This window comes from Ursus americanus, chromosome 1 (assembly GCF_024610735.1).
Source record: "Ursus americanus isolate L20-20 chromosome 1, mUrsAme1.1.p, whole genome shotgun sequence".
NCBI classification, from domain to species: domain Eukaryota; kingdom Metazoa; phylum Chordata; class Mammalia; order Carnivora; family Ursidae; genus Ursus; species Ursus americanus.
Window position 1 is genome coordinate 58,856,393 of NC_142127.1, and position 25,135 is coordinate 58,881,527.

The window sequence follows — 25,135 nt, forward strand, 5'->3', positions numbered from 1 at the left end:
AATGCACTGAAATTTGCCGTAAATACTACAAACACTAAAACTTCACTCATTGATGAAAGGTGAAGGAAAAGCCCTATTATGTGTTCTCATGACACCTTGTAAGGTTCAAGTATAAAAGGTGACTGAATTTCCTTAACCAAACAGTGTCATTATTTTCTGAAGCCCCTTTTCATTATTGAATAGGCAATATTTAAAAGACTGTTGTCAACGAAAAGCATCCTAAAATTAGATCTGCCCGCTTTGTTTTCTTTGCAGGAAAGGCCACACTCCTAACGGCCTCTTCTGTTTTGAAGAGAAAGCCTAGTAATGAAAGGTAAAAGATTTCACAGGGGGGCTTCTATAAACGGGAGAAGAATAAAATTACCTACCATTTATTGTTTTCACAAATTATCTTTCTTATAGAAGTTTCTCTACACATAATATATGTCTATTTTATCATTCTGTGTCTGTGAGAAGAACAAAAGGTACTGACCCTGGTATCTCATTCCAGAAGTGTATTATCTCCATCTCTACCCCTAATCTGTTGACTTTAGCCACTTTTTCACTGTCCACCTTTCCCTCATATTCTCACCTCTCCCTTACCTTAAACCTTAAAGAGGCCCTCAGCCCTTCTTCATCCATGGCACTGGTATTCTCTGGCAATATATGAACTCTGTAAACCCAGTTCTGCATCTGCTCTGAGCCTGCATAGAAGCAGCTGAACTGAATGTAACAGGAAAAAAAATCACGTAGGGATGGGAACCCATCACACTTGAAATATGTGATCGAGGTGCACGCTCAGCACTGCCCACCAGTTCCACTGCACTTCCTTAGTCACACTCCTTGCTGAGCTGTTTCACACCTTCTCCTCAGATCTCTACTCCCTCTCTCCCCTCCTCACTCTCCACAAATAGCCTCTTATTTCACTGAGAAAATAAAAGTAACCAGAGGGGACCATCACCAAGTTTTCACCTGCCTACTTGCAAATGTTCCCAAATAGTCTGCTTCCCTCCTGTTACCATGGATGAGACATCCTGCTCCTAGATTCAATTGCTGTGCTTAAGCAGTCCTTATCTCTCACCTATTTAGGGCAATGGAGATCTTCCTTTCTCTCTCTCTCCACAGCGATTTTTTTTTTTACTCCCTACAGAATCATTCATATCATCATTCCCATCAGAATTCTCCAATAATATCCCCACATTTAACAAAATGCTTTACACTCAAAGTGTAAAGGAGCTGTCACCGTATCTCTAAGATCTCCTTTATAGAAAATTATTTAAAGGAGTTAGCTGTACATATTGCTCCCACTTCTTCACCTCCAGTCCTCTCTTCTACCCGCACCTATGAGGATTTTTGTCCCACTACTTTTTTGGGAGTATTTTGCCAAGATTGCTAAAGACCTCCATAATGCAAAAGCCAATGGTCACTGCCCAATCCATGTACATGACGTCTCAGTGACATTTGACACTGGACATTTGCTGTTCTTTAAAAGTAGTCATCTTTGGCTTCCAGGATGCCACAGCACACTGGCCAGTCCTCCTTCTCCTTCCCTGACTTCTCTTCCCAAGCTCTAAATGTTGGGGTACCTGAGGGCTCAGCCCTGAGTCTCTTCTCATTTACACTCTTGTTAACTCCCTAGATGATCTCATCTAGTTCCATGATTTTAAATATATTTGTATATTGATGACTCACAAATTTATATTTTCTGCCTTGACCTCTCATAGGTCCAGCTGTCCAATTATTTGTAAGGCCACCTGGATATCTAATAGGCTTCTCAAAATTCATGGAACCAAAAGAGCTTTTTGTTTTTACCACCATCTTTCCCGTTTCAGGAAATGGTAAATGTTAATAACCCCTTATCCACAGCTATGAGAATCTGAAAGCTCTAAACAGCAAACATGTCCATTTTGCGGTAAAATCTGATCTGACCTGAACTCGTTTGGTAGCAAAACCTGACTTGAACTGGTAGAGGCCATTTATCGTCTTCATTATGTTTTGTTGCAGAAATATCCATTGGGAGCTACCCCAGACCCCACTGGGAATATCTAGTAATTTTTGGAATAGGTACCTTATTACCTTTCTGAAATCCGAAAGTTATGAATTTGGGTCACATTTTAATCTGAGGCTTCAGATAAGGGACCATACATGACCCATTTGTTCAGGATCTCTCTCTCTCTCTCCCTCTCTCTTGCTCTCACACACACACAATAAAACAAGGCATTATGCCTTATTTCAATCCTTACATTCCCACATCCAATTCATGAATGAGTTCTACAGCTTTAATTTTAAATATGTCCTAAATCTGAGTACTTATCATCTCCATAAGTACCAATGTTGCCATGGACAACCGCCTTAACCCCCTAATATATCCTCCTATTTCTAATCTTATCCTTCCCTACTTCCCTCCTTGTCAGTGTTAGTTTCCACAAAATGAGCAGAGATGCCTTCTTTTTTTTTTTAAGTTTAAGGTGTACAACCTGTTGATTTGATACATTTATAAAATGCATTTATAATCATAAATTTTAAATTATTTATAAGTAAATAATTACCACCATAGTATTAGCTACCACCTCCATCTCTTCACATAGTTACCATTTCATTTTTGTAGTTGAACATCTAAGATCTACTCTCTTAGCAATATTCAAGGATATGATACAGTATTATTAGCTATAATCGCCATGTTGTACATTAGATCTCAAAACCTGTTAATCTTATAACTGGAAGTTTGTACCCTTTGACCAATATCTCCACATTTCCCCCACCTGCAAACCCTGGGAACCACCATTCTACTCTTTGTTCAGAGAAGTCTTGTTAAAACATAAATCAGATCCTCCACTCTGCTGCTCCAAAGTTCCAAAAGCTTCCTCCCAGGCTGAAAATAAAATCCTAATCTCTTATCACAGCCTTTTAGGTCTTAGATGATGTGACTTTTGTCTTTCTTTCCATTCCTGTTTCTTTCACTCCTTCCTTCACCTACTGTGCTCCAGCCCTCCTGGTCTTGTTTTTCCTCAAATATGTCACATGCACCCTGCCTCATAGGGTTGTGCTCCTGCCTCCCCCTGTCCGGGATGCCATTGCTTTAGGCCTTGGCATAACTCAGTCCTCCCTTCACTAACGTCCTTCTCTACCAATTGCTATTACAGAAAGCCCTTCCCTGACAACTCTTCTAAAATAGCTACTTCTGAGCCTCCCACTTTGTCGCCTTACCCTGTTTGCTTTTATTAAAATTACATTGCATATTTATTTGTTTATTATCCATCCTCACCACCAAAATGTAACTCCGTGAAGGTAAAGATCATGACTGTACTGCTTATCATTGTATCCCTGGTGCCCAGAATAATCCTGGAGCTCCCTAAGTACCCAGTGATGAATTTTATTCATTGAATGAACAAATAAATTATATTGCATTAATAAGTCAACTGAAGTGGGTTAATCAAATAATATTAGCCCTACTTTCCAAAGTACTTCAATATTTTTACAAGTGTCAGTATTGTGCTGGTGAACTTAAGTTACAACTTTATTTACGAAAGACTCTCATTCTTTTTTTTTTTTTTTTTAAGATTTTATTGATTTATTTGACAGAGAGAGAGACAGCCAGTGAGAGAGGGAGCACAAGCAGGGGGAGTGAGAGAGCAAGAAGCAGGCTCCCAGCAGAGAAGAGAGCCCGACACGGGGCTCAATCCCAGGACCCTGGGATCATGACCTGAGCCGAAGGTAGACGCATAACGACTGAGCCACCCAGGCCCCCCAAAGACTCTCATTCTTAAGATATTTTTAATCAGTGGCTAAGATTTGACTCACACTGTGTAAATTAGTGTTTACTTTTATACTCATAAGACATATACTTAACAATCTGAATTTATCAAGGAGAGTATCTTTTTATTTCCTTATTTCTGATCTTAAACACTTCCCCTTTCTAGGGAATTTAAGATTACTTGGTAACATGTTTCTAATTCCAAAGTGCTCTAAAGTCATTCCATCATATTTCTTGTTTTCCAGGTGCTCTAATTAACCAGGTTGTCTAATAACAGGAAGTAGACATTAGCTATTTTAGTATAGAATTTGAAATTTTAAAAAAAGAAATCAAAGAAATATAAGAATAAAAGTAAACATTTTTAGCATTGCATTTGGTCACTTTTTTAGAAAAATAAAACAGTCTGTGGTAAAGAATAAGAAAATCTGCTACAAAATGCCGTCTGTAAAATCGAGGGAAAGTATATATAATAAAGCCATTTGGGCACTAACGCCAAGAATATTTTAATCCTTTAAACCAGATATTAATATTTTGGTTGTAGGGGCGCCTGGGTGGCACAGCGGTTAAGCGTCTGCCTTCGGCTCAGGGCGTGATCCCGGCGTTATGGGATCGAGCCCCACATCAGGCTCCTCCGCTATGAGCCTGCTTCTTCCTCTCCCACTCCCCCTGCTTGTGCTCCCTCTCTCGCTGGCTGTCTCTATCTCTGTCGAATAAATAAATAAAATCTTTAAAAAATATATATATATATTTTGGTTGTAAATTCCATTTTGTTTGTTTGTTTATTAATTTATTTATTTTTCTTTTTTAATTTATTTTTTATTTATTATGTTCAATTAGAGTAAATTTCATTTTGGAACATTCTCAGTCCATAAGCATATGTGATCTCTCCTTAACCCAGGACTCCATCATGGATAGATACGTTCTCTTTACACAGGCATCTTTTGATACACATTTTGCAAATATTTATTTCTAATTGAAATATGATTCACATAACAGGATGAAGTCAGAACAAAAATATTAAATGATAGCTTGAAAATAATGACTTTATCTCGAGCTTCATCATATACCTTGGACTTGATGTCTGGTAAAAATAAAACTCAAGAACCATTAAAATTGTATAATCACATTGTGAGATTTCAAGACTATCTGTCTTGGTAGGTTTCTCTGTAAGGACTGTGCAAAGATAGAATTAGTAAACCTTCAACTCAGTAGTGGACAACTAACTGGAGCCTGGAGGCTAACATAAAGTATTTAGCCTGAGGCCATCCAAGTTGGTCAGCTTATCTCCTTCTGCCTGACTCACTAGAGTTTGGAAACTTCAGCAGGCAATAACTCTCACAGAATATACAGCCGTCTTCACTCACCATGAATTCCCTGGGCTGTAAGATCACCTAAGGCCAGAATATTCACTGACGATGAAAAGATATTCTCAACATAATCCTAGCTATTCAATTACATAATGAGACAGAAATTAGAGTTTTATTAGGATATAAGTAGTATGGATATTAAGAAATCACAGTCTTGGAGTAGTCATTCAGTCAGTCTTTGAATCTCCTCTGCCTCCTACCCACCATATAGTTAGTTACCCGGAGTCAACTTTAATCTCATATTTGGCAGAGGAATAGGCAAAAACAAACATGCTGTCTTACACATCGTTGAACCACAAATGTAATTTACAGTAACACTACCATTTGGAGATGTTTCTTGTATGCCACACACAGGGTCTGAGCACTTTGCATTATTTCTCCCTTACAACAATCCTGAGATTCTAAATTCCATGTTACAAGGTTTGTCTTTTGTTGTTTTTGTTTTTGTCTGTGACATAACCATAGCCCCAATAACCTGTACCGGTCAGGTTCTGATACCCATTCTCTTTCATTCTCCAGAAGCAGTATAAATACCCTCCAAAAAAATTTCTTGATCTTCCAGATTGAATTAATGTTGGGGCTGCACAACTATAGCTTTACTAGCTATACCTTTCAAATGTAAGGTTGTTGCATATGGCCTACTGTGGTTTTTTTTAATACATATTGAAACATTTTTAAGCTTTCACTTCTTGCAATGTGCTATGCTGGGCACTGAAGATACAATAATAATTAGATGGCTTCTACCTCTTCGCCCTTGTTACCCCAGAAGAGGAAGAGTGGGACTACCTAAAATGCAGAACAATTAAGTGAACAGTAACAATAATACATGAAGCGCAAACAGAGTATTTAGAAGCGTCACCTAATTTAGTCTCAGATAATCATGAGTGTTTTTCCTCTGACTTTAATGATATTCTGATTAGGCTCCAACTTTCCCACCTGGTCTTTTAGAAATTCCACTTCAACATGCTTACAGTCTCACAAAGCTACTGGCTTTTAACCAGCCTATACTCCCTTTTTCACTCTGCTTAAATTCAAAATCTTTTCTCCACAATTCCCTTTGTCCAGTTTTTTAAGAGAAGATTTTGCCAGGCATTTTCTCTTCACCATTAAGACTTCTGGCTTATGAAAGTTAAAGACTTCTGTTTTACAGAATTTAAAGTTGTTATTCCATCTTTAAAAGCAAAGGAGTCAGCTAAATTTTTATTTTAAATTACAGAAAAATTGATAGAGATTAGTAATAGCAGAACTAATGGTATATGTCAGTTTTGATTAGACAACTATTTTATATAAACCATAAATTGTGAAGACAAAGTAATATAGAGCTCCAAAAATAAATGTGAAGTGTATTCCTTTAACACAATCAAAACAATTGCTTAAGGAACAGAGAAGAAAGGAAAAAAAGAATTGAATCAGACTGCTTCCTTATCAACTCTCTATGGTAAGAAAGAATAAGTAATGAAAGAAAAGAAAAGCTGAATTAAAATAAAAAGGGAAAATTTATACAGAATTGCAAATAATAAAAATTTTATAATATATCATTTTATGGTATTTAGTTATACATTGCTCACAAAATAAAAGTAACAAAATAAATAATCATTTCATATATGTGACTTTCTATGATGAGCACAAAATTAGCTAAGCCTATACAATGTAGCTAAGTGATACATACCCCAAATCAGCTCTTGGCTGCTACATTATTCAAATAGTACTTATCTGTTTTTCACAACTTATTCCCCCTACTGCTTTGATTCCTTCTCTCTCTCTTTTTTTTTCCCTATCACTTACTCCTTTGACCCAATCAAAAATTAACAAATATTTCAGAGTTTATGAATATAAAAATTGAGGTCATGTTTTTCTTACCCTCTCCTACATCTGAAAAGATAAACTTATACTGGAGTGATTCAGATAATAGAAGAAATATGTAGGTAAGGAGGAACAAGATGGAAAATCACTTTCTCCCTTTTCTTTGTGGTTACAAAGAAGAGGCCTAGAAGAGTGGAAACTGGGCCTTCCCATGCCCTGCATGACCTGTTGTCAGGGCAACAGGATGTGTGGGGAGCCCTGGCCTTCCCAGTGCCTGTTGCCAGGGTAACAGGATATGAACTATCTTTCCTTAAGCAACCATGAAGTTTCCCTGCCCTATTCTATGTTTCTCTTCTGTTTGGTGGGAAACTATACTTGTTCATGAAACCTAAAAGCAACACACTTCAACACAGAGCCCATTGAGAAATCATGTATTGGAAGAAATATTGTAAGTAGGGACATGCATTTGATATTGTTGCTGGTGGAAATAAGTGGAAGGGAATTTTATTGAACTGATTTTCTGAAAATTGCTTTTTATTTTCATAATCTTTTGATTGGATCAAAGAAGTAAATGAAAGGAAATGATGAGAAGGAAAAAAAGCAGAGTGGTAGTAGGAAAAAAACTCTGAAAGCCAGAGAAGAATTATCTGAAAAATGTAGAAGCCAAAAGCTTGATTTTCGGTGTGTATCAGTTGACTTTTTTTGTGCAACAAACAATCTTGCAACTAGTGGCCAAAAACAATAAACATTTATTATTTCCTTATGACTTTGAGGAAGTTAGATAGTCCCAGATGACTTCGCTCACATATCTGGTGGTTAATGGTTTGGCTGGTCTAAGGGGGACTCAGTTGGAATGGTTTATATCTGCTTCACATGCTAGTCCTCCAGTAGGTTTGACCAGATTTCTTCCCATGCTGGTATGAGAGTTCCAAAGAGCAGCAAAAGAGAATAAACTCCAATGCATAAGCCCTTTCTGAACCTTCACTTGTGTCACATTTGCTAAGATCCCATTAGCCAAAGCTAGTTGCATGGCCAAAGTCAGAGTCAGTATGGCAGGGATCACCAAGAGTGGATATTGGAATCACAAATTGGGCCATATTGCAATAGTGAACAATAACATGAAAGAATTTCTGAGAAATAGAGAACTCTTTGGAAAACCTGAGATATCAAAGCAGAAATCTGCTGGAGGATGAAATATCAAGAGGGTCGCCCCAAGACACTTTTTCATTTGGTACCCGTAGGAAGTACTGGAGATTTGAGAGCTCTCAAAGTTCAAGAGGAGCTCCTTAATCTGCCTAACAACCACCTCCAAATGCGGTCCAAAAATGGGTGAGAAAAATACTGTGTGCCTTTACATAGTTTATGTTCTCTGTCAGAAATAGAGCAGATAAACTCCATTTAGATGATTTTTCTAAAATAAAAGGAGAAAAGATTGTGCCCATATTACTTCAGAAAAGAATTTTATTATATGCATAAAATCCTTTAGAACAAGAAGCAGCAGCATAGCAGGAATAAAATACCTAATTTTAATCAATAGAACCCCTAGATTTATTCCTACTGGTAAACAAAATCTTCAGGGACAGACACCCAGATGTCTCTACTGTGCAGGGTTTTGGGGGGTTTTTCCTCTGTTGTTTAAGATACCAAAGGCCAAATAAATTAAAATAATTTTGTAAGTATCCAAACTCCAAAGGGGCAAGAGGGTTTAGGAAAAGTCAAATTCCTTTGAAAATCTAGCTAGGATCATCATTAAAATAAGTTGATTAAAGGGGTAATAGTAGTGCATGTCTAGGAGAAGGAAAGAAATAGAACCGGGGAGTTTCTGACATCTAAAGCATGTGCCAAGTGATAACTCCCCTTGGAGTATGCAAAACTAGGCAAACAGATGGCAGGATTGTGGAAAAATCAAAACAAGAGAATAGTTTTTAATTCCTAAAATGTCAGGTTTTATAGTGAGTCTTTATAGTGAGTATTAAATGAAATTATCTAAGCAGTGTTGATCGGAAAAGAAAGATATGGGCCTAGGAATCTGGCCTTCCCCCTACTACCTGGGAAACATTGGTCAAGTCATTTGTCTTTGAGGCTCAGTTTTCATATCAGAAAAACATGGGATAATTGTGCTGAACCACACAGATCAAAAGAAAAATCTCTTAGAAATTATAAAGCGCAAAAAATTATACAATATGATTACTATTATGATTCAACTATGAATTTAAGCTAACTAAAAAATATGATTGATTCCCAAGTTGTTCGGTGTTTCATCTTGCTCCAAATGCTATTTATTTTGAAACACGTCTTAGAAAGTCCACAGTTAAGCAGACCAGAGTCAGCATATTACTTTTCTTTTTTAAGATTTTATTTATTTATTTTTTAGAGAGAGACTGAGTGAGAGAGAAAGACAGAGAGAGAGAAAGCACAAGCCAGGGGAGGGAGAGGGAGAAGCAGACTCCCCACTGAGCAGGGAGCCTGCTGGAGGAGCAGGGCTTGATCCCAGGACTCTGGGATCCTGACTTGAGCTGAAGGCAGACTTTTAACTGACTGAGCCACTCAGGCACCCCTGCATACTATCACTTTTCTAATAAGTCTATTTTTATTTTCTTCTAAGTCACCAAGTACCCTATTCATGTACAAAATTCCAAGAATCCTTCGACCTTCCACTCTTACGCAGAGCTTAATTAATGTTGACCTCTGTTTTCTTGCCCTGTGGACACCGTACTTAGGACTTTACTATTTTTTCACAACTAATTATAAGTGAATTTAAGTAGCTATAAATATCAAAGCTTTACCTAGCAGAAATTACCTGCATTGAGCATTTTCCTGGCCTATTTAATAAAAATGTGTGTTTTTAAATAGTTTATAAAATATAAAATAAAATACAATCTCTTTAAACAATTTCAAGAAAGTGTAGCTTAAAAGGAGAAACCAGAAGGGACATAATGTTTCATTTATATGCCTCTCATGACCTATTACCACTTTTATGTCCTTCCTTAACAATAAATAGTTATTCATGCCTAATACTTGCTCAGACCAGATATTTGGAATACTGTGATTCTCATGAGCCTTTAACATTATCATCTGTTTAATCATGTTAGTGAACAGTTCCTTTCATATCCAAAAGGCTTACAGCACAGACCTTTCGGATGGGAATCAGACTTGCTCAAATATTTACATTTGATTAGCTGATTGAAATATGTTAGAATAAGGGACAAAATCTAATAATATAATGGTAATTTGGTATTTTCTAAAATGAATCAGCAAAAGGAAGGACTACGGGACATGACAGTAATTACTTAGAAGTCAACTCCTTTGTGAACCAGACCTAGACTGGGATAAGGAAAGACCTAAAGAATGATTTTCAAGCCAGAGTAACTCAGGAAATCAGACTAGCCGTGGGTTATACATGATTATACAGCCCTAAAATCCATCCTAAGACTACCACAAGATGCTGAATTAAGGGTGCGGAATCCATCACGGCAATTCTTCTATCAGTAAAACTCAAAGGTCAGCCCACTTCTCTTCCTCAGCTCTCTCTCCTAACATGCCCATCACTCCTTCCCCCAAGGAAATGTAAATCCTTGAGTATAAAAACCTGGGAATCTTGGTGAGAGCACTTCCACTGACCTGAGAGGTCTTCCTTTCTCATCTTGACAACCCAACTCTCTCCACTGATTCTGATAAGAAAATTACTTGAAAAAAATAGAATTCTGCATTTGCATATAACATTAGCAATAATAATGATAACAGCTAGAATTTCTTGGATTCTGGACACTGTTCTAAGAAGTTCATAAGATTTATTCATTTAACCTTCTCAATATTAGGAGATAGGGAATGATATTATTCCCAGTTTACAGATACAAAAACTAAGGTATCGAAAAATCAAAAACTTGGAGAAAATCATATAGCTGTTAAATAGCAGAGTTGATATACATATAAGAATAGATAAAATTATAGAAATAGCAATACTTAAATATTTTTAAAAGATTACTGTATGCCAGGTACTGTGCTGTATTTCTTATACACATTATTTTATTTAATTTTCACTACCTTTATTTGGGCAATATTCAAATTCCCTGATCCTAATCCTTCCCTTTTAAGTGGAAGGACTTTCAATTGGAAAAGCCTTCCAGGCCGCCCTTTGAAACTTTTCACATTCTTTCACAAAGGAGGAGGAGGAACATTTGGTTGGGGAATTGTGGATAAAGAATTACACCTAGGGGTGCAAATTATCTTTCTCAGGGGGTGAGGAAAGGATATTCTGCATGTAGAAAGCGTAGTCTCATCTGTTAGAGGCCACGAGGCATATGTAGGAGGAGAGATTTTGCTCCTGCTGAGGAGGTCCGCAGATTGGGTGGATAAATTGAATTCCAGGGTGTTCTGGCTTATTTAGCTGCAAAATCTTATCCTCCAACAGAAATTTAGTCTGCAATAAAGCTAACATTTTGATCTCCATCAGCTGGACTCCTAAATCTATCTCTCACTTACTCCTGAACTTGGATTAGAGATATCATTCATTAGCCCCACCCCACCCCAAGATCTCATGAGGCAGGTATCAATTTTTGACTATGTCTCAGCTGAAAAGTCACCTTCTAAGATAAATCATTCCTATCCAAAGTACCTTCCCAAGTAACTCTTGATCACATCACCTGGTGCATTTTCTTCAGGTCACTTCTTACTCTGTATTAACTTATTTTTTACTGTTTTTGATATTTGTTTCCTCTACTAAAATGTAAGTCCCTGTGCCTAAACTTGCACCTGATATAGCACACAACCAGCAGGTATTTATTAAACAAGTGAATGAAAGATGAATAAAATAATTGGATTTTACAAATAAGAAAAGTGAAGTTTAGAAAAGTTAAAAGATTTTCCATGATCACAGAGCTGAAGGACAGATGGTATTAGAAAATACCTGAATGATTCAGAGTTCAGGTGTTTTTTTTTTTTTTAAAGATTTATTTATTTATTTATTCGACAGAGACAGAGACAGCCAGCGAGAGAGGGAACACAAGCAGGGGGAGTGGGAGAGGAAGAAGCAGGCTCATAGCAGAGGAGCCTGATGTGGGGCTCGATCCCACAACGCCGGGATCACGCCCTGAGCCGAAGGGAGACGCTTAACCGCTGTGCCACCCAGGCGCCCCTAGAGTTCAGGTTTTTAATCTCTAAGGTATTTCACCTCAACAATATCTATTTCTATAAACATAATATTACATAAGGACTGAAACTTATATTAAGATTATATTTATATAACAATAGATTTTGTGAGGTGGTTTTCTTTAGATTTATGACTAACGGACAATTTTTAAACTGATTTTTCTGATTAATCCATCAAAACCATCAACAATATGAGACTGAGATTTATCAACAATTTCCAAAAAAGAGCATAAACATTCTTCCTTGATATTTGAAATGAGTCCACTATAAGCTCTCAATATTAGAGCTTGGTAAGAAATTGGTGATCTAGACATGTAAACCAGGGTTAGATGGAAGACAGTGAGTTATTTAACGGCTAAAGACAAGGAGTAGCTACTCCACTTCATAGATCGGCAGAGACTGATTCACCTCTGGGCATTCTGTCTGTATGAGAATGTGTGTGTTGGGGGCAGTGGTGGGGGAGAGGGTAAGGATATAAAAATGGTCATGTTGATTAAGCACTCTGGTATTCTGTTACGGAAGGAATGTATTTAGTTTCTTACTGCTGCTGCATCAAATCTACCACAAACTTAGTAGCTTAAAACAAGATAAATGAATTATCTCCTGTTCTGTAGGTCAAAAATTTGATGCAAGTTTCACTGAGCTAAAATCAAGGTTTTGGCAGATCTGCATTCTTTTTGGAGGCTTTAGAAAAGAATCTCCTTCTTGCCTTTGCAAGCTTCTAGAGATTGCCCACAAACATTGCCTCCTAGCCTGTTTACCCCATCTTCAACATTGACAAAGACAAGTTGAGTCTTTCTCACATCAGAGCACTCTGACTTCTTCTGCCTCCCTCTTCCACTTTTAAGAACCTTTGTGATTACATTGGGCCCACTTGGATAATCTAGGCTAATCTCCACATTTCAAGGTCAGCTGATTAGCAACCTTAATTCCATCTGCTACGTTAATTCCCCTTTGACATGTAAGGTAGCATCTTCACAGATTCTAGGGATTAGGACATGGACATGTCTGGGGGGCAATGAGTCTGCCTACCACAAAGCCCATGGACTAAGTTTTAAGGATCAGCATCTTTTCTGTGATCATTCTGAGAATATCTTCTTTTTTTGTTTTGAAAGTAAGATGAATAAGAGCCTTAGAGGGGCACCTGGGTGGCTCAGTCAATGTCCTCCTTTGGCTCAGGTCCTGATCTCAGGGTCCTGGGATGGAGTCCTGTGTAGAGCTCCCCGCTTAACTGGGAATCTGCTTCTCCCTCTGCCTTCTGCCCCTCCCTTTGTCCTGCCCCCCATCTCACTGTGCTCTCTGTCTCTGTCAAAAAAATGAATAAAATCTTACAAAAAAAAAAAAAAGAGCTTTAGAGTTAGGCAGATCTGTGTTTAAATGCAAGTCTCACCAGATACTAGCTGTTTAAAAACTTAGGATACTTACTTTTTGAAATCATTGGAAAAGTAAATAAGAATAGACATATGTTATATTTGGAAAGTTCTGACAACCAATAGATGATAAACACATATTACTTCTTTCCATCTTCTCTATCCCTATTCTATCTGTGAAACTATCTCCACTCCTCCAACCTGGCTTTAGGCCCTATTTTGGCAGTCTAACTGATTCTCTAATTTTGAAGTTAGAACCACTATAAGATTCCAAATTTTATGTATTGATTGATTGATTGATTGATTGAAAAGGATTTATTACGTGATCTCCTACGTGCCAGGTATTGTGCTGGGTGCTGAGGATCCAAAAGCAAACACAATGAACATGAGTCTTGCCCTCAGGAACTTGTGGCCCAGTAGTGAAGGTAGATTTTGTTATGAAAAGGGAAGTCCAGTTACTTTATGAGCCAAATACAGGAAACTAACCCAGTATGGAGGGTCAAGAAGGATTTCCTTTGCAAGTGAAATTTAAGAAGAGATCCTTGAGCATTACTTAATAGTGTCCCTATTAGGATTTTGAGTAGGATAGTCCTTCCTGACAAGGGAATTTCCCAAGCTCTGGAGGGCATTTATTGTGGCTGGACCCTGCTGCCCACTGAGTACAGAAACACCCTCAGGCACTGCAGTAACCAGAAACATCCCCACATATCTCTAAAAGCATCACACGGAACAAGAGGAGCCCTGGCTGAGAGAGGAGAAAGGAGTGGTTCCCTCGACAAGAGAGAATAAAATGAGCAAAGGCGGATGTGCGGTAAGCAGCATTTCTTTGGGGCAACCTTGAGCCTGACTGGGAGGGGGCCACAGAGGAAGAGGCATGAGAGGAGGCTCCAAATGTCAAGCAGGTACAGGGACACCCTGTGAAGGATGCTGAACATTGAAGAGAGGGTACTAGAAAGCAGGGCAGTAAAAGGATCAAATTTGCTCATCTATAATGCTGCTTCATCCTAAATACGATTCCAGTTTGGGAATATGGTGCTAATAGCTCCTGTCTTTTTACCCTTCTTGCCAATTTTTATTCTAAATATGTATTTTTGTTACATCTTCTTGGTGACGAGGGTTTGGGCAACTGCCCCTGAGAGCTGCTCAACACAATGCCCTCTTCAATAACAGTTACTTTAAATTTGTTATAAGGTTATTACACATTTCTTCCTTTCTCCTTCACTTTCTGCTTCTCTATATTTTATTCTTCCATTACTGATCATCAGGTTCACCACCCATGAGAGGAAAAAAGAAAAAAAAGAAGCTTAAGTCTTTCAACTGTTGCATTCACAATTCTAGATCTTAATATCTGGCCATTTGTCCAGATAAGGAGAGATAGGGAGGTAAACATCTATATGTGCAAAATTAATTCTCATATATTAAGTTAGTTTCCAACTGTAAAATTTTCATAGGTTCTAGTCCTACATTTATAAAAACTGAAAGAGGAGGTAATAAGTACTATGAAGTAGTGAGTCTCAGATTTTTGTCTATAGTTTATAGTTTCAAGCAGTTTAAATTATCCTCCATTCTGCTGAACAACAGAATAAGGTAACAGTCTGATTTAGTTGCTGCTATAATGCCATGTTCACTGAAATTTCTACTTGACCACAGTTTTCTGGAAATGCTGTCACCCCTTAGATCAAACTCTTAGAACAGTGGCATTGACTGGAAAGAGCAGCACCAATGTTTTAAAATGTGTTTTTGGTTTTTTTAAAATCCATAGCTGTGGAGGATTTTTACATTTAAAAAATTAAAAAAAAAAAAAAAACAGTACCATGACACAGAAAAAAAGAATTATTTCTAAAATTGGGGGGAAAACCTGCATAAATGAAAACACATACAACTTTCCTCATGGGAATCAATAAACTTAACAATCTTCGCAAAGATTAGAGTTAGAAAAACTTCCTTAGTATGTAGGAAATAGTATAGGTCCCAGAGTCACAGAAAACTTCTGAGCCAGAAATCCCATTAGATGTTGAGATGGCAGAAGAAATAGGAAGTGTTTTCCTGGTCCTAAACAATTGATAACTTATGGACAAGTATATGATTCTTTTAAAATGTTGTTTATGAAGGGGATGATGCCTTAGTCATTTGCTAACATTTCCACCATCATGGATGATGAGTCATAGTGTAGAATCTAAATTGTCATATTGAAAGACAAATTAGTGGTGGAAGATGGGTTAAAGAAAGCTAAAGAAAGAAGCCATCACTGCAAAATAAAATTAATAGAATAAAGCATGCAAGTATACATCAGGAATCAGAAGAGGAAAGTGTTTCACCCTTGTTTACACAAAGGAATAAGAGATTTGTTGGCACATCACTGAATATGGTGTCTCAATTAAATATTATATGATGGAGATTTAAAAGAAACTCAATGAAAAAATCAACAAAATGGTAGAGAATAACTGATATTTTAATTTAGTTTACCGATGTTTTCACATGTGTTACAAAATTTAAAAACTATTTCTACAGACTCAAAAAAGTGATTTAAAATGTTATGTATAGGATATTCCTGATAAAATATTTTCTGTAAATATCTACCTGTAGTAGCTCATGTTTCCGTATTTAAAGTATCATTAAATAGACTTTAACCTTTGTCTCTATTTTTATTTAACCTCAAAAATGTATGTATTATAAACCTACTTAAAAACAGAATGTCCTGTTGAGATAAATCAATGTATCTGTGAAGTTAGATACAGTAAAAGTAAAAAAATTACTTTCCAAATATCTAAAGGTCTTCACTGAGTCTTCTTTAACAAACCAAGAAAATTATTGCGGAATTGTTTGATAGCTTTCATGAGTAGTATAATTTTAATTGCCAACACTTAAAAAGTGAAACTCTAGCAGCAGAGATTTTGATAAGCTAAACACTCTGTTTGAATCAATATTACATTTTAAATAGGCAAGACAATTCCAGCAATGGAATAAGGAGACCCTCATATCACTGCTGTGAATGCAGACTACACAAAAGACCATAATTAAACAATTTAGCTGTCATTAGTCATGCACATTTTAGATTTAGAGCTTTTTGTTTTGACGATTCTAAACCTAGAATATTGGAAGTGTCTTAAGTCAAAGTATAAGTTAAAGTAATAGTACCAAAATGCAAATTCCTTCTTTCTTTGATGCAAAAGCAGTAAGTCATTTCAATCAAGTTCAGTAATAATGATTATTTTTTTAAAAAACTAGTTTCAGTAATTTTTTCCCTAAATGGTCATTCAGTGGCTCTATGTGGACACACACCAAATTTACTTAGTACATACATGTATTATATCCTACATCAACATTGACTATCAAGTCTCAAAGGTCTACTGTTGAATTACTCTGTCACTCTCTACTGAAATAAAATGAGATCGATCTTTGAGATCAGTAGATAAACTGAAAGTCAGATAACTTCACTCTAAAATGCTAGGTAAGCACAAAGTCACTTTTTAAATTTCTTAAAGACATATGCACAAATTCACTATCATACATACATACATTTAAGTAACTACATATATTCATACATTTAAGTAACTACAGGAAAATAAAACAAATACAAACAAAAGAATCAAGCAAAAAACATCCTGTCCTGATAAAGGGAAGAAAATCTAAAATAGGTTGTAATATGATCTATAATTTTTCCGGTACAGATGTTCATCTACTAATTAGGTTAGGACACAAATCATCTGATGACTGCCAATGTTTAATTTTCATCTATGCTAATTAACTTCGTAAGCTGTTATTTGCTTTTATAGGATTATTTGTTTCCCTAGAAAACAAACTCACCAAAAAACTGTAATTTTAAATCTTCAATGGATCTTAAAAACATATTTCTCTAATTCATTCAAATGATGTAAGATGGCTTCCTTTTTTAAAAGTTATTCTCTGTTAAATGTTGTTTGCATTATTAGCATGCTCTTATCCAGTGTACTGTAATGCCATTTATTACTTCAAGTGGAAGAAAACATACAGAGAATGCTATTTAAATAGCTAAACATCACTAAATGCATTCAAATGGAGGAAAGTAGAAGGAATTTTTCCTCTAAACAAAGTTTGACATAATTTTTCTTTTAAAAAATCATATATCAAAACAGCAACATTAAATTTACTCAGATGTTGCATTGTATATAATAGTATGTAAATCCAGCATTAGAACTATGAATCCTAGAAAACCTCTGTTTTGCATTGTATAGGATTCCTTTAGCTATTACTATAGAAAAGCAAATATATTTTCATTTGAGATTTGCAAATATGTTAAGCAATTGCAATGGCCTGTAAATATTCATATTGCACATTTTTATTGAAATGTTAAAGCTGATGTTTAAATTATGACATAATTAAAATAAAGCATGTAAACATAGGGTTCTGGAGAACTAAACAGAACTTGGTAGCATACACAACAAAAAAACTTAAATGTTATTTAAATAGCAAGGTGAATAGCAATGCAATTAAAGTTTGACTCCGGTACTTACAATTCATGTTTGACATAAGCACATCTCTTGACCCATCTTAGTAAGGTCTATTTTATACCATGAGCTAGTCTGTACTTTCAGAAGAAGTGAATTGGTTAATTTAAAGCTAAAACTCTCCAATAAGTTTGGAATGTTACTAGTGTTTTTACATTTTTTCTTAAAGATATATCAATTAAGACAAAGAATAAGCACAATGGAGTATAAACACTTAGTATCACATTAATCCTGCCCTTGCTTTTTCAAAATCTAATCACAGAGAAATAACTACCAGTAGTAATCTTTCTATTTTTCCGAAGGAAATTTTATTTCTGCAAGTATCCTGGCAAGCATCTTTCCTAGTTCGTTTCTGCATATCTAAATCACCTATCTAAAGAATACATGCAGAATGTATAAAAGAAGCCATGTGTTTTAACAGTGAAGTGAATTCTCAGGGAGTTACCTTACTTTATATTAAACCTACAGGTGCAAAAAAGATTATCCACCCTTCAAGCAAGTTGCTAGCTGAGACTGACACATTTTATTTTCTAAGAGAAAATCTTTCTAAAGGAAACACTAGTTCACAAATTCAGAGAGTAGGAACAATTAGTCATGTTAATAGTCAAATTCTGGGTGGAGTGGGGGAATAAAAACACAGAACCAAGCAAAGAGCTTACTCACATTCCTTTCAGGCGTTGCCACATTTTTTCAGTGTGTTCTCCTATGAGATACTTAAAAGTGGTGTTTTCCAATTCTTCAATTTCTGTAGCAGTTGACCCCATGATGGTACTCCTAGGGCAATATAGTTACAGTCAGTTTCAGCAGCTAGAACAAACATTCCTCAGTCCACTACAAATCCCAAACAGTTATACAGTAGCATCTCTCATCTATCAAAACATTGCAGATTTACAAAGCTGAGGACAGCTTCTGCCAGAATTGCTATTGACTTTGACAGGCATATCCACTGCTCTCATCACCCGCTTCCCCTCCCCCAAGCAGACAGCATTATAAACAGATCCTCTGACCTCACAGGAACAATCCGCACATGTGAGCCTGCTACTGTGCTACTGACCGACTGAGCGCTCCAGCTCTCCCCAAAAGCAGCTCATCTGTTACTGTTCGGTGCACTGAAGCACATCAGAATTCCTACAGTTTACAAGATCTATTATGCACAAGAGAAACGTGAATGACTTTAGCGCACCAGAAGAAGCTGAATTCCTCTCTACCAATGGAAGGAGGGCAGGATGTAATGAGAAAGCAGATGGTAGGAACCAGTGTCAGCAGCACCACCCTGAGAAAAAAGTGCCTGTTTTAAATGCCAAGGTTTTTGTCTCTTAATTGATCTGGAACCAACAGTTAAAGATAGATCATGCTGTAACAATAAAGGCAACAAGTATTAATGACAACAATGAGGAAATAACACATAGAGCCATACAGAAGACAGACCACAGAGCTCCACAGGTTGTTACTGAGAGACTATGTACATCAATGATGCGGTAATCATGCTTATTCACCTTCTCCTAGCAACTCCACACAGTAGGTAACCGCCAATTTAACCAGAAGAAAACACGGCAGCTGCACACAGCCTGCTCCGTGAATCCTTTGGGGATTAAAAGATAAATAAAATGAAACTAGTGTGGATGCACGCGCGCGCGCGTGTGTGTGTGTGTGTATGTGTATGTGTGTGTGTTGAAGGAAAGGGAGTGTGTGAAGGTGGGGGGAAGAAGAAAAGGAGGGAGAGAAATTGATGCTGTGCTGCTCGTGCATTTTAGAAGAAAAATGAGAGAAAGTGAACATAAAAGGAATCAGAACTGAGTCATCTGCCAAGCTCCCAACACATGGTGAGCTTTCTTTGAAACAAGCACAGACCTTGAGTATGAGCTCCATAACAGCTATTGCTATCTGCAAGCTGCTAAGAAAAATACACATAAAAGCAGTATCTCTTCTTGCTTGTTTGGAAACGCACATGTAGTTTCATTCCTCCCTGCAAGTAACCTTGCTTGTTACCTTGAAGTTTAAGGTAGAGATAGTCATAGATAGTAGAGAGATGATAATATCTTGTATTTACTGAGTACTTACCATGTGTTAGATGCTATGGCCAGTACCTGTTTACCTTTTAAAAATTCTTCCAGAGAGCCCATGAAGTAGGTAATATTCCCATTTAATTAGTTGAGGAAACAAAGAAACAGATATTTCCCAGATTTAAAGCCAGTCCTTCATATTTTTTTGTTTTATTTTTAAAGATATATTTATTTATGAGAGAGAGAGAATGTGCAGGGGGAGAGGGGCAGAGGGAGAAGAAGAGAGAGAATCTCAAGCCGACTCCCTGCTAAGAGGGGAGCCAGATGCGGGGCTTGATCCCAAGACCCTGTGATCAGGACCTGAGCAGAAATCAAGAGTTGGAGGCTCAACCAACTGAGCCACCCAGGCACCCCTAAAGCCAATCTTTTAAAATGGGCTCTATGATTTTACTGACAAAGTCTTCCAATATAAAGTTACTATGTGTGTCTAAACACGGAATGCATCTAGTAGTTAAAATCATTATATATATATATATATATATATATATATATATATATGGCATCTTTGCAAAATTTTATAGAAAGTGACTTCTGATTTACAAATTAGAAGAGGTGAGCTTTTCTGCACTATTGGGATACAGTCCCCACAGGTGTTGTTCTGGGTTTCCATAATAGCAGGAAACTTTCACAGTGTCAGAGCCCTTGATGTCCTGTAAATAAAGGAGCAGGATGCCCTCAAATTCCTTGCAGTGGGAACCCACTTGGGTGGCCCCAAACTTAACTCCCAAATGAAATCATCACCTACAGAAGGGTGATGTCATTACCTCACAGATCTGAAGAGGACCTGGGAGAAGCTTCCGCCGGCAGCTCGTGCCATTGTTGCCATTGAAAACCTGGCCGCCGTCAGTATCATGCCCTCCGGGAACAGAGACCAGTGAGCTGTAAAGTCTGCCGCTGCCACTGGAGCCACTCCTATTGCTAGCCGCTTGGCCCTGGAACCTTCTCTAAGCAGATGGAGACAGCCTTCTGGGAGCCACAACTTCCCACAGGAACTGATCCTGGAGCTGACCACCAGCTCTCACAGAGGCGTCTTACGTTAACCCCCGACCCTGCTCCACGTGGCCACTGCCACCTCCGAGCAACAAGGGAGCTCGCTCAGTGGGTCTGACGTGGGGGGAGGGGCACCGGCCGGTGGCACTGTGCCCCTGAGCAGCCGCAGAATGTCAGGCCTGGTCTCTACTTGCACAGAGATCCTAAAGAGATGGAAAACGAAGAGCAGGCCGCTGCTGAAGAGGCTGTGAACAAGGAGGAACTTTGGGTGAATGGACTGTCCCAGCTCCGAACTCGCTGCTACTCAGCGGGAGCCCACGGGCTGGCGGAAGGTGCGGTCTGCGCTTGCTCAGAGGTTCCCGCCTGAAGCCTGGAGTGCGAGGTCCCCCCACCCGGGTCTGCAGCCCCCGCTGCTCCGGCAGCCCAGTAGATAGGAACCACCACCCAGTGCTCACAGGCGTTTCTCCACACTGGTGAACAGAAAATGGAAATAACATCGGCAGAAAATGAAGTTTCTCGAAAGAAGAAGAGGTTAAATCAACTGAAGCTTCGGTTTTCCTTTCTCGGCAAGGTATTTTCCTGACCTCCATCTGAATGTGATGTCTTTAGCTAGCAGACCGCTTTACGTAATCACAACCTCACCCCTATGAGCATTTACCGGAATAGTCAGAAATAAGTTAGTCATTGCTCTGAAAGTACTAATTTTACCTTCCCTGCGCCTTCATTTACAATTCTAGGTACATTTATTTAATAAACACGTACCTGATTTGTCTTTAATGAGATAGTCAACATCTGAATTCTGCTCTCAAAGATGAATCACAGTGAAAAATCTCTATAAAATGCAAGCACTCCACCATTACTATTACGTAAGCCAAACACCACAGTCCTTGAGGTTATAATCTTGAGGTTTCAAGTCACAAATGATTTCCTAATTATGCCAAGATATTTCAAACCCTCACATTGGCTAGCTCACCAATAATATTGCAATGTAAAAAATGAGGACTATTCTACTTAAGTGTGGGTGAATTTTGTCATTAAAACTCATTTGCTCTTTCTTTCACTATCTCACTTCCGTCATTATTGATATTTAAGAACTCATAGTATACTGATTACACACTGCATAGACAAAAAAGCTTAATTATTGCATTAAATGTTCCATAAAATAAAATTAAAATTTGAACAATAAGCTACATAGAACAGCTTATTATTTAAATCCTTGACCAATATAATATTCAGCCTCAGGCAGCATCACAAAGTTATTTCTGTTAATGTAGAGAATTCAAAGTATTTTTCTTTTCTAGTTTATAACTAACATCTACAAGAGGTATTAATAGAATAAAAATCAAATAAATCACATTGGAGAGAACAGAATAGAATTTAAGGAATAACACTCAACTTTTTTTTTTCCTAATTAATCTGTTGAGAAAAATTTGAGACGTTGCATTCATAAAATTAAACTAAACCAAAAAAATTCTGACATGAGACAGAGAAATAAGATAACAAGAAAGTATTGTAAGAAATTAAAATATGCTTGCCAAAACAAAACGTTCTATATGAGTACTGGAGAGAAGTTGAGAAAATAATCCTAAATGTAGCATAAAAATTGATCTAATTTGTCTCTTATCTCTCATATGGTCCATCACTTTTGCTTTAATTCTGTGTTCAGATAAATTATCTGTATTATAATAAGTAGTTCCTTCATTCTTATTACCTAATATATTTTACTGGAATGTTGACAAAAATTTATAAAATGATTTTTCAGTATCTATTGATGACAAGATAAAGTACAGCATAGACTGGAACCAAACTACCTGAGTTTGAATCCCTATCCTTTCACTTAAAGAATTATATGATCTTTGGCAAGTTACTTTATGTGTCTGTTGCCTTATGTATAAAGGAACATAATAATATCATCTTTCTCATACAGTTGATGTAAGGATTAAATGAGTTAATATACATAGAGAATTTAGAACAATATCAGGCACATAGTAACTGCTCTATTAAATTGTTAGCATTTATTGATATAATTGCATGATTCTCTCCTTTAGATTATAGTGTAATTATTTATTTTAGTAGGTTTACTGGTCATGAACTACTTTCCAAATAATTTGTTACAGAACATTATTGCTTTGTGCATTGCTAGTGTTTATTTAGTTTAAAAACTTTACATCCTTATTCACGAGTGTAATGTTTGAAATATTTGTGGCACTAACTTTGTTTTTCATATTAAAGTTACACTAGCACCATGTAATAAATTGGCGGGCAAATAGTTTTAAACTTATAAGTTCACACCCAACAAATAGCAAAGATAAATGATAACGTATTCAGAAGCACCAAATTCAGAAAGCATATCACTCAAATACTCTTCTAAAATTGCATGAATAAAAATAAATAAAATAATTACATGAATCAGTATACCTGAAAAACAAAAAAGTAATTAATGACTAAAATCAGAGACATGTACCTAACTAGCCATGGAGATTAAAAACAAAATCCCCGATTTACTTCTGTGAAGAAGGGTTAGGAAGAAATTAGTTCAATTTAGAACAAGAAACTAAGGGGATCCAAAAAAGATGGCTTCAAGAAAAAATGGATTACATTTTAAAAGAATCTTAACAAACTAAGAAGATTATTTTATGGATTAAATGAGAGCATATTATTTCTTAATTGATAAGAAAAAACCCAGAAACTGTGTGAAGTTTTAACAGTATAGCAGACTAGTTATTCCAAAAATTTGTAAGCCAAAAAGCATTTCCAATATTGCAAAAATTATAATAAATATACTTTTGAATGCACAGATGGGCTTCTAAAAAGTGAAGGTGTCAAAATGAAGATGCACATAATGACAGAGATTCAAAATACATGAAAGCAAAAATAATACAACTCTAAGGAGAAGTAGACACATTCCTAATTAAAGTCATGTAGTCAGATATTTTATAATCCTCACTTTAAAAATTGATAAAACAAGTAGCAAGAACCCCAGTAAGTATATAAGAGATCCAAACAACACTATCAGTAGACTTGAACTAATTGACATGTATAGTACATTCCACTCAACAACAGCAAAATATACATTATTTTAAAGTGCACACATTCAATATTTACCAAAAGAAATCACATCCTGGGTGATAAAATGAGTCTCAATAAATTTAAAAAGAGTCAAATAAGACAAAATATATTCTCTGACCCCAGTGGAATTAAATTAGAAATCAGTAACAGAAATATCTGGAAAATTCCCAATACTTGGAAACTAAATAATACACTTTCAAGTAACCTAAGGGCCAAACAAGAAATTGAAAACGAAATTAGAAAGTATTTTGAACTGAATAAAGATGAAACACACAACATATCAAAATCTATGACATATAGCTGAAACAGTAACTAGGGAGAAATTTATAGCACCAAATAGTTATATTAGAAATGAAAAAAGATCTCATATCAATGACCTCAGGATCCACACTAAGAATCGTTTTTTAGAAGATTTTATTTATTTACTTATTTGAGAATGAGAGAGAAAGCAAGAATGGGGGAAGGAACAGAGGGAGAAGGACTCTATCCAACGACCCTGAGATCATGACTTGAGCCATAATCAAGAGTCAGATGCTTAACCAACTGAGCCACCCAAGTGCCCCCATGCTAAGAATCAAGAGGTTAAGCAAAATAGGTAAACATAAATAAATAAATATCAGAGCAGAAAGCAATGAAATAAAACTCAGAAAAACAATAGAGGTAATCAACAAAATAAAAAGTTGGCTCTTTGAAAAGATCAATAAAATTGGTATGCCTTATTTTATTAATAAATAGAAAAAGATGTCAAGAACTGTGAAGATTCTGAGATTTTACCATTCATACAAGCTATCAGAACAGCCTACCAGCCTATATATCCTCCTAATATAATAGAATTATATTAACTCTTCACACCAAAATCCATAGCCACAGTACTGGCATTTTGGTACAGGTTCTCTGAGCTCTGATTCCCACAAGGTGACATGAAGACAGCCAGATGATACCTGCACAGACAGTGACTTGCATTGTCAGAGAAGAACTTTGAGCTTAGAGAGTTTGGATCTTTTACAATGGGCAGAAAGCATGTCAAACCTTTTCTCTGGAAGGAAACATGATTATCTTTATTAAACTGGACAGTAAACCTACCTGTCATTTACTCCAGAGAGAC

The 25,135-nt window shown here is 36.7% G+C and overlaps 1 protein-coding gene across 2 annotated transcripts in view; it reads right to left on the minus strand.

The window, feature by feature from the left end:
- The window catches only part of PDE1A (phosphodiesterase 1A), a 324,675-nt gene extending 305,993 nt beyond the window's left edge, over window positions 1–18,682 (minus strand). For both annotated transcript variants that reach the window (XM_087861882.1, XM_087861881.1), the window contains exon 1: window positions 18,572–18,682. In XM_087861882.1, the coding sequence (XP_087718008.1) occupies window positions 18,572–18,672 (101 nt within the window). In that variant the 5' untranslated portion in view covers window positions 18,673–18,682. The remainder of the gene's footprint in view (window positions 1–18,571) is intronic.
- Between the last annotated feature and the right edge of the window lie 6,453 nt (window positions 18,683–25,135).